This window comes from Anneissia japonica, unplaced genomic scaffold (genome assembly GCF_011630105.1).
Source record: "Anneissia japonica isolate Jap-2015-1 unplaced genomic scaffold, ASM1163010v1 scaffold439_len473750_cov173, whole genome shotgun sequence".
Taxonomy (NCBI): domain Eukaryota; kingdom Metazoa; phylum Echinodermata; class Crinoidea; order Comatulida; family Comatulidae; genus Anneissia; species Anneissia japonica.
Genome location: NW_022691745.1, coordinates 367,761 through 379,446, shown reverse-complemented (window position 1 = coordinate 379,446; position 11,686 = coordinate 367,761). Strand labels below are relative to the sequence as shown.

At 34.4% G+C, this 11,686-nt stretch overlaps 1 protein-coding gene across 1 annotated transcript; it reads right to left on the bottom strand.

Moving 5' to 3' along the window:
• Nucleotides 1–5,328: 5,328 nt before the first annotated feature.
• Nucleotides 5,329–11,014, bottom strand: LOC117100097. Its single transcript, XM_033239650.1, has 2 exons — nt 8,139–11,014; nt 5,329–5,761 (listed from the first exon to the last, which is right to left on the bottom strand). Exons 1-2 carry the CDS (start codon nt 10,977–10,979, stop codon nt 5,726–5,728), a joined length of 2,877 nt encoding a protein of 958 aa, XP_033095541.1. The 5' UTR covers nt 10,980–11,014; the 3' UTR covers nt 5,329–5,725.
• Between the last annotated feature and the right edge of the window lie 672 nt (nt 11,015–11,686).

Below are 11,686 nucleotides of genomic sequence, written 5' to 3'. Positions count from 1 at the left end.
CGACCTACCGGGACACATCCGTGATAATAGCAATATTTATCCGAATAGGTATGGTATTGAATATTCACTCATATTATCTTCTGTGTAGTAGGAGACAGCAAATACATCTTAAGAATACCACCATAATAATTTTCAAACTCAATACCATATAGGCAAGGCCTAATAAATTTTATTATCAAAACTCGGTATGAAACCGGCGTTGCATATAAAACGGAACACGCCCTCTCACAACAGGAAACTTTTACATGTTAATTTAACTTTGTCATTCTGATGTTCATCATTACGTTATCATCTTTTTTCATGCCATTCTTTCTTCTTTACAATTACAGTCAAATCGATTCTTAAAAATGCAATGTCATGATGTTTGTTCAAATAGCTATGGTTCAATTCCCATTCATTTAAAATACAATGCTTCACAGTTGTTCACTCCCTTTAAATAGTAGATTGCATGTTAGCAATCGTTTCACTGAAGATGGCGGAGGATTTGCCAAAACATGCCTGTTATTATACCGAGTTTTGATAATAAAATTCAGTAGGCCTTGCCTATAATTTATGGTATTGAGTTTGAAAATTATCTTGGTATTCTTAAGATCATATATCTTCATAACTCGCCCTGATCCTTTTATTGTGTATTGTATAAATGTTTAAACCCTGTCGTGTAGCGTCTGTTTATTAATGCGTCCATTACCTGGTGTAAATTCCTATTGTTATAAGGTCCGCCTAAAGGTCGCGTCCATCCGGCTGCAATTTCTATTTTCATGATAATTGGCAATATTTTCAAAGTTAAGCAGTCTTATTGGCTCTCTTTGTCACATGTCTTCTCAAATTCAGTCCCTCATGAGAGCATGGCGTTTCCTAATTGCAGGTTGTTATATTCTCTGCTGTAGCTACAAGTGCGATAAGTATAGGGTACTCATTAGAATAGTCCTTACAAGAGCACTGGAGACAGTCATGAGGCCTGTAACATTCAACTTCTTTCTGCATAATTATTATTACATATTTCATGACACAAGATGCAAAAATATGTTATTGTCTAAAAACATTGTTTTCCATTGGTATCAAACATTCACACGAATTATTAATACTCAAGCATTTCATCTTGATTATAAAACATTTATTTGAACTTACCTCTTGATAAACCAATAATTTAATAGTTTTACTTTCTAAGCTTCAGCTACGGTTACGGCTACTAAAGTATTGGTTTATCAAGACATACAGTAGTCAAAACATTAAATCGTCTGAAATTATTTAAAAAATGGGCACTTGTGTCCTTTAGCTAATGCAATATTTATCTTCAATAGTATAGAAGAGTAATATCATTTTTTAATATCTTTTGAAGACTTTTTAATTCTACTTAATGTAATTTTTGTTTTGTTCGGCTTATATAGTTTTAAATTAAAATGTTGGTTTTAAGAATTGATTGGTCCGTTTGAGGTTGCGTTTGCACTTGTTCTCTTTGTTGTTTGTAATTTTTTTAAAATTAATATTAAGGGAATAACAAAATATTAAATTTTTTTGGAGTAAACACAAATATGAGCAACGCTCACTGATACCAATAGTGTAACAACACTGGTTAAGTTCATCACTGCCTATCGGCAGAGGCTGATCCAGGAATCGTCTGACAGGGTTCGAGGAGTATAAGTAGTCCACACTCACCTCAGCCCCAACCATTGTGGGGCAAATTTTAAGAATAGGCCCCTGTAGACACTCGGATATAGCACTCTCAGATGGTAAAAATGATTTTTATAAGCAGTTTTCCTCCTCGACAAAATTATTAACTTCTTCCCGACGGGAACTATGCTCTTTCTCTCCCTCTCCCTTAGATACCCCTCACGGACGTCGCGAACGTCTAGTCAAAGACCTATAGTCTATTCTATACTTGGTGTCGCAAAGCAAATTATGATTATGACATTTGTACTCATTCAGACTTAAAATTTGAATATTTTATCTCCCTATTTTTTTTTTATTTTGACAAAAATATAGGGGGTCCTGGCCGGCTGGGCGTTCCATTCCCACTGGATTAATATGATATATGTCCTACAGCCAATGTCAGAGACACATTATGCTGTAATGTATCAACAAAGCTCTTTTGGATCTGGGTGCTATAGATCGTGGACCATATAGTAGGCGCACCGAATAGGCCCGTAAGTGTCGGAGCACCGCCGGACCGCTGCACTGGAGCACAAAGGCGTTACGCAACTGAGCATGGGTACTACATTCCGTAATTATGGCTAGAAAACCCTGTTATGTCTCCTGGCCTTTTTGACATCCTGATATATGAAATCGTTGGAAAAAATCGGCATCGTGGATATAACGTTGTGTTCGTCGTCAATCAATAAAAAATTCAAAATTAGTAAGTGGTAAAATAATCGAGCTCTCTTTTCGCTCACTGATAGGTCCGCCACTGAACTCAAGGGTACACTTCCTTTTTCCCCTCTTTCCTCCTTTAAACTCTTCTTTTGCCCCCTCCCCCACCCCACTTACTGTTTGATCCGCCCTTGCCTCTTTGGCAATCTTTCTACCAGGGTAAAATTCACCATAAGCTAAGTTTTTTTTTAACGCAATTTGTTAACTCCATGAGCATAATAATTATAGGCTTAGCCTTTTGTTGATAAATCCAGTGAATTTAGAAACTATTTTTTTTATTTAGTCCTCAATGGATTAAAAAAAAGCAGCAAAACAATATAATTTCCTGAATGGATTTAAAAAAAAGCAGCGAAACAATATAATAAGTCTACAAATATCAACCTTTATTCGGAGAAGAGGTTAACAAAATCAAAATCAAAATTGTATTGAATGTTTTTGTCTTACTACAGACACATTTTAACATCAAAAGAAGAATAAGATAGCATTACGAAGTCTGTATGTGACAGTGACCTGCTACAAATCCTTCACGAAAGGAAGTAAAGTTCTAATACGAGCATCCTAATGTTTAAACAGGATACAGTCAGTGCCGTTAAACAGCTATTGGGACAGTCGGGACTTTCCCTCTTAATTTTTCCACAATAATTGAAGAACAAACATTAAACGTGGGATGAGTACACATAAAATGGGTCCACATTTTAAACTATGGGTACATATTACTTAGATTTTATGCGTTAAATAGGGTACATATTTTAAAAAGGGTTCACATTACTTAGTTTTTACATGTAAACAAGATCGCTAGTCCACATTAGTTATATTTACGCATAAAATGGGTTTATTTTTTTAAATAGTCTACATATTCGGTGCATACGGATGAAAAGGGTTCATAAAATTTCTAAACATTAAGCTTAGAACCTGCCCATCCCTCTCATATAATTATATTTATTTAATATTGAACATCTTTTGTAAAGCCGAAATTATTTTTCACTTCAGCCCAGAAAATGGGGCTGAGGATGTGTCCTTTTCTGATGCTCATTCTAACTCCTACTTTTTGCAACAAATTATCTGATATATTATATTTCAAGTTTAGAGACTTGAACACCATTTAAGTCTGAGAGATTTCCATACATAGTTCTTTTTATTTATTTATTTTTCTTTTTTTTTTATAAACAGAAATATAGGAAAATGTAATTTCCAGGCATCCAAAGTTGTGAAATCCAACCTCAGCCCCAACCATGGTGGACTGAGGTTTTTTTTTTTTTTTTTTTTTTTTTTTCTTAGGGTTGTCCATCTAGTCAGATCTCGATCGACTATTTTACACTATTCTTAGAGGTTTTATCACAATTATGGCATTTTTTAAAATTTAAAAACAAGAAGAATAATTTTTAAGGAGCTACATCCAAGAAGGGGATTCTTGGCCTGTCTGGTAGGCTTCCCTTTTCGCATTCTCCTCCCTCCTCTCACTCTTGCTGCTGCTGCCAGTAATTAATTAATAGTTCAAAACCAAGTACACAGCAGTCAATAACACGCGTTAATTAGTCCGAAATTAGTCCATTCTTAGTCTCGGATTTGGTTCACTTTGAATTTGTCCCACACTGTTTGAAAATCCTGGTTACGGTATTGGATACATTCGATATCGATTTAATTACTAATTTGCGCATACAGAAGATTAGATTTAATGTTTTGAAATGATGTTTAAAAAAATAGGCGTGCTATTTAAATTAATGCAAGTGCCTAGGTAGGCAAAACTGGTAAGATTCACTATAATAGCTCAGATGACGTAACTAGTGGTAGTCACGCCCAGCATGCCATTTTAGATTAGACTATTTAGACCTTCACAGCGAGAGGTCGCAGTTTCGAATCCCATCAGAGACATTATATTACACCATTTCTATATTTATTTTATTCTGTAGCCAGGATCTGACGTTATTTGAATCTGTTCATCCATGAATCCTCTGTGGTCTAGTGGTTATGACGCGAGTGGTTGCAGGTTCAACTCCTGTCAGATGCATTTTATTACACAATTCCTTTATTTATTATTTATTTACAGAACAATATTCGTTGAAATATGCTACACAATGTATTTATGTTCTTTATCTGAACACTGAGATTAACTTATTTGATGACTTATTATATATGTAAGTATAATATATCTCACATTCAGAATGGGTAAGCGGGGTCTCAGAACTGGATTGTTGGTTTGTATCACAAGACATTATTTCTGCCGTTAAAGATTTTGTAAGAAAAAGGTGTCTTGTTTTGACTCATTTACTGTGTTAAGGTGTGCAATGAACCGTTCAGTGAGCAGTCTCGAAGTTTTCATTATGATTCATGAGAATTCCTCTATACTGAATAATTCTCCTAAAAATGCAAACTTTAAGCTATTTGACTGCTTCATAAATCAAAATTACGAGACATTTTAGAGGTAATTTCGTCCGCTGACAGTACCGAGTGGTGGTGTTTACACACAACTGTACTTTAGTGCAGTAAAAACCATAGATAGTAAACTAAAGATATCAAAAATACAGTCACCTAACTCGTTAAACTGTCATTAAAAAAGGCATAAATTATTATGTTACTGACCGGGTGTCTAACCGTCTGCTTCAAATATGAAAAAAACATCTAAAAATAAGTCAAAATTACCTTTTCATTTTCAAAACTAGCATCATCTACTGTATTTCAACTACTACCGCATTCCAAGGTGTCAAATATCAAGATAAGTTATATATGGGGTCGTTACATTACCCTTTTCACTATTAAATGGAAGAAGGTACAACATATTTTTTGTTTCATTCTTTTTTACAATAAAAAAGCACAAAAATACATTACAAAAGAAGTATATACAGTATATATATATATATTTATATTTATATATATATATATATACATAATAATACACACACACACATATATATATATATATATATATATATATATATAAATCCATCTATTATTCTTAAATACATAAATAATGGTTAAGAGGCATTAAACTATTCAAGTAACTAATAGAGATATTGATATCTATAGGACATTTTCGATTTTACATTTATTAGCGTACGAGTGTCTAAATGTATACAAAAAAAGCTAGCAGTAATACTGAAACAATTCAGTGGAAATTAAGAATATTCTAGTCCAAACAATCACCTGCAAAATATTTATTTTGTTATAGACCTACAAAGAACTTTTGTTATTGTACTATTGAAAGAAATTATTTTTTAATAATGCTAAATTAATTTTGTCATTTGAGCACAACCAGAACGGTAAAAAAAACCAACTAGCAGTTAATTACATTTTAAAATAACAACAAAAATACTAACAATACACGAAATTGTTTCTTGTACAGCTAGCGAAATTCCGACACCTAGTTGATCATTAGTCGACTGCACGTTAAACTGAACTGTAAAATGAAAAAAAAGAAGATACTTTTGTGGATTAGCGAAACAAATATAATGATGACATAAAATATTTTGATAAAAATACATTGTTGTTTTACACGGTAACATTATTATTGAGAAGAGCAAACTTACAATGAAGTGTTAATGCACCATTAGAAGAATGTCATGAAGTGCAACAGATCTGAATGACTCAGACGTATAATCAAGTGTACGTTCACCCTTTAAGAAAGTCAAAGTGCAACAAGTAGAAGACTATGTGTTCATTTAATGTTGACTATTGACTACGGCAGAAGGGTTTAGGTTGCATTGTGTGTTAACAGACTAAACACATGGTAACAGTGTTTTGGATGTATACAATGCCGTGAGCCAGGATTTTCAAACAGTGTGAGACTGTTTAAGGGTGGACTCAGTTTAACCCTGTGCTCATTTAGGACTAACTTTAATGCGTGTTTGTTGTTGTGTACCCGGTTTTTTTTAAAAAACTATATTGATTATTGGCAGCAGTGACAGGGGGAGGGGGAAGAGGATAGAGGATCTACCGGACAGGCTTCTCCCCCATCACCACCCCCTGTTTTTAAAATTTAAAATAAATGTGCATAATAGCCTGATTGATCGAGGAGGACCACCCTAAAAAAATATAAATCTATACTTCAGTACACCACGGTTGGGGCTGAGGTTGAAAATAATTAGGGTTTGGCAACTCTGGATGTCTGGAAATGGCACTCTCGAAATTAAAATAGTTTTCAGGGCTCATAATTTTAAAAATAATATATAAGATAATTAGTAGCAAAGGGTAGGGAGGGTGGAATGAGCATCAGGAAAGTCACACCCTCAGCCCATGGCCGGAGCAGATTTGGAAAAAGTTTTCAAAGGGCCTTCATTTTACAGAAGATGTTTAAAGACAAATAAATCAAATAGGCCTATGTGAGAAGAAGAAGCAAGTATTAGAACCTATTTTTTAAATGTTACACATAAAATCAACTAATGTCACCAATCTTTTAAATGGAACCAAATTGTGCATATAAACTGAATAATATGGATTCATCTTTTAAAATGAGCACCCATAATTCATGCGATAAACTGAATAATATGGACCATTTTAAGGATCTGGACCATAGTTACATTTAAAACTAACTAATTTGGAAAAGGATTTGGACCCTTACACCTAAAATCTAAAAAAAGTGGACCTATGTCATGCATATAAGGTAAATAATGCGGAGAATTTTAAAAATAGGGACCTATCACATAAAATCTGACTAATGTGCACCCACTTTTAAAAAAAGTTGACCCAATATATTTACCTATTTTAAGCATTAAATTACGTGATGTTGACCTACCTTTCAAAATAACATATGAAAATATTATTAAATAAAAATAGAAATAAACAAAAATAATTATATGGACCATTTCAAAAATTTGGATCCATTTTACACCAAAATATATAACTAACACCATAGAGAAAATAGAACAGAAGGAGTAACATCGAGCGAAGATCAAAGGTACAGACCTCCTCGCCGCGATCGTAATTATCTCACCGTTACGTAACCTACTTGACAACAAGATAAGCAGAAATCGGTTTAAGGGTTTCAAAGGCATTTAATGTCAAAAATACATATAATTTTTTTTCTATCCGACGAATTGTGCTTTCGTGGGGGGGGGGGGGTTTACCCAAATTCCCCCCCCCCCGACATCCATGTTTTACAAATAAAATATGATTAATGTAGACCCACATTTAAATATTGGACTAATTTCAAAAATGTTACTTTTTATATGTAGAAAATCCAACTGATGTGGACCCATGCATGCTTAAAACAAATATTGTGGACCGTTTTTAAAAATTTAGACTCATTTTATGAGTAAATCTAAAACCCACAATTTAAAAAGTGGATCCATTCAAATATTTCATTTTTATGCCTAGAATCTAACTAATGTTGATATTATCATCAAATGATCTGCAAATTGGCAGGTTCATGGCAACAACTCCCGCCATCCCTTCCGATTTAAAGCCGCTGTCATTAACTATTTTATGCGTTTCCCTTAAAATACATCTCCTATGTGAACATTTCATGCGTATAAATTTAATATGGAAAATTTTAAAAGATTAGGACTCATTTTCGACCTAAAATCTAATGTGGACCCACCCCATGGTTGATTTTTGTTCTTCCATTATGAAAAAAAAAACAAAAAAAAACAAAACAGAAGGACAATTAAAAGGGACAGTCCCTACAGCATTGGCTGTGAAGTGTTGTCCACCGTGCAAAAACAGTGTGGAATGATGCCGTATTCACACTATGTCCACACTATGTCTTCACTCTGTGTACACAGTGAAAACCTCATCACCGAATGAACACATAGTAAGATTAAAATGCAGTATCATACCTTTCGCTCAAATGCAAGCTTATGGTAATGGTCTGGCTTGTAGCCGTCCAAAGAAGTTAGATCATTACCATGCGTTATGATGTTCACCAAACACATTTTTCCATCTAACGAACTGCATTGCTCACATTCAGGACCATAAATATATTGTTTCCGAAAGTAATGCGGATTAAAATCCCGATTGATTATCTCTTCCATAAAATTAATCATTTTCTGTACAACATTGATAAATCCTGTATGGTCTTCGTTGTGCACAGCAATTTTGATCAGATTTCGATCGAATGAATTAATGCTTCCAGAAATGATTGTTGTGCTGATGACAAAAAGACATGATTTGCTAATCCTGAATCTTGCTGCATTGTAGTAGATCTTATCCCAAGTAAACACTTCACAACATTTAGCTATGAGACGCAAAAATATAAATTCGGGAATGATTTTCCCAAAATCAAAATAAAGGATAGTTTGCGAACAATCATTCCTGTTCCAGATAGATGATAATGAAGCGATCTTCGGCAGTCGACATGAAAGAAGAAATGTTCCGACTTGGTCGACTTGATCAGTAACAGTAAGAGGGAAAAGTAGATGTGTCCCCACTAAGAAACGAATAACATAAGGGTAAAACGTCCATATTCCTTTTTGTCGGCAGATATGCTCTAGTAATCTACTGTCAACGATTCCAGAGTCTTTCAAACTCTGCCAGTAGTCAGCTACTGTCCGATTTCTCTTATGAGGTGCAGGCACATTTACCAAACACTGCAAAATGTCAACAAGCATTTGAGGATCACAGATAACGAACTTTCTGAGTACCTCATCACGTTCGTTGTATATAACATCACCAGATCTATCAAAGAATTTTAGGAATTGACGCAACTCGTTCTGTGACGTTATATTACATCTTGATTTTACTTCTTCTGAAATTTCTTCTATTTTTGTAATAATGCACTTTTGTAGACGAAACTTGTTTAAAGATTCATTAAATAAAAGATATTTTATTGAAAATGTTTCCTGAAAAAACGTCAGTTTCTGTATTTCGTCATAGATAGCTGCTCGTAAAAGATTTCGTTGGTAGTCCACCTGTAATGCGTTTTCGATTAAAAAGAAAAGGCTTCCAGACGGATGAAATGCAAGCCACTTAGAAAACATCTTGTAGAGATGTTCTCTTGCTAGTCTTAAAATATTCAAAAGAGCATTTGTGTCACCAACACTGTCTCGTCTTGTTCCTACAAGAAAGACTACAGCGTTTCCAACATCTGCATGCATAGCAACAGATTGTAGCCAGAACTGAAGACGTTTGATTTGTTTTTCAGGGTTCATAACCGCTTTAACTGCATTGAAAACAATGAGATACACACCCTGTTTTGACATGAAGAGGTGATGTGTGTTATAGTACATGTCCTGCCCTGCAAAGTCCCATAAACTCAGTCTTGCATCCATATAGGATTCGTTACGAATACATGCTTTCATTGATTGTTTGACATGAGTTATTGGTATGGATGTTGTATACTTTACTCTCATATAGGCAGACATTTCGTATACAATAAACGCAATGATAGGGACGAGAAAGTGCAAAACGCTGAATAAATATCGTGGAACAGAGAAGTATTGTTTATTATTTAAGAAAAGATTTCTTAAATTTGCTAATTCCCATCCACAAAGTACAGCTATAAATATCCCAGTTAGAAAACCAATAGATTTCTTTATAACATAATTCTGATTGAAGTAATCATACGCGGCAAATTTTCTCCCCAAAAGGACTCCAAATATTGTAAAACTTACAACTATAGCAACATACAAAGTAGTAAATAGGCCTAGACATAATGACTTTCGTATAAAAGCGACAGGTGTGATGACAAGGATAATGATTATTAAAACAAATATACAGCTCTTTCGACTCATTGATAATATCTTAGCATGAACATTTCTAAAAATCACAATTGTAATAAATCCAATGATCCAAATTAAGAAATTATAATATACATTGCTGTAGATGAGTACTAGCTTTTCTGTAACATTATCGATGGTAACATTTTTTTGTTTAGGATGAACCATTATACAAAATGCTATGCAAACTCCAGCCCTACAACCTGCGCCCATAAGCACGCCGGTAATTAGGCCAACTAGTCCATGCATAAGAGCCATCAGGACTGACAGCATGCTATTCCAATCCAATCCAGTGTCTGGCATTTCGTTGTAAATGTTATCTATATTCATTGTACTGTCTATGAGTACCATTCCAATTGTGTATCCGGAACCAAAGCGGTACGCAGTGTGAACATCGAATACACACATCAAGCAGAGAATATAAATCCATGCAACCAGTCCAAATCCGAAAGTAAACCCACCGGTTAGAAACGTAATTAAACAGGGAATAATATGTATTAATTGATGAAATATATCTTCAATCAATTCTCGTAGCCAGACATGTAAACTTATTTCAGACGAGCTACCAGCCCTCTTGGTTTTTTTCATACCACGTTTCCGCATGTGTGATACTGCCCACCATGCTGCTGAACTTTCATAATCTTCTTGAGGTGTGTTTGATACTTCACACCACTTACTATTAACATCATTAATGTTTGCCTTGAAAATGTTTGTTTCGATTCCTGTTGTGCTGGGCTCATCATGCCTAAATTCTTTTCCTCTTAAACGCCTGCATGTGGAAGTCTTTCCAGCAGCGTGGTCGCCTAGGAGAAGTATCTTGGTTCTGTTAAAAGGAAGTGCTCCCCTTTCTTGAGCTTTTTTGTAAGCTTCATGCACCTCGGTATCACCTGCAATAACGTACTTGTTAATGCTGCGTTCATACTTATAGTAGCCTTGTAGATGATTCGATGCTCTTTTATCCATTATTAATAATATCCAATATTAGTTAATCCTCACCCAATGTACTTCTATCGAGTTCCGGTTGGTCACCTTATTGAATATTCATATATCACTGCCAAAAAAAATAAATTATTTAAAATTATTTATTAAAATTGCATCTCTGGGCCGTAGCCACCGGTACGTTTGGTCAGATTTCAACCTGACCACCTTTTGACCGACCACAAGTAATTTGATTAGGTTTTAATAGGAAAAAAGTCTAAATTCCACCTGCAATTTTAGACTCAACCTATTCCCTCTTGACATAACTCAGGAACCACAAGTCTGTGAACTCTTGGGCAGGCCTGTATAGTCTGGTTGTAAAACTGCTGAAATTAACTTTAGCGGAAAAAAAGTAAAAGAAAATAAATTTTTAGTTTTTCTGAATCAGTATACGCTATAGTGTCTCAGGAAAAAAAATCCCCATGCTAGGGCTTGGGCAATTTTTTTTACAGCACTTTGAAATTTTGACCTAAAATACCCTATTTGAAACTATTTAAGATGGGGGTAGGGGAAATAAATTTATGTTTTTGGTCACTTTTACATATACTGTGGATATGAAATGTTACAACAACTTGGCTAAATAGTTACTCATCACTCTCATTTAAAAATTTGATCGGAGTGATGACGTCATCATGATAAATTCCAAGATGGCGTCCATTAAGGTGGTAAAAACTATGTTTTTAATGTAAAAT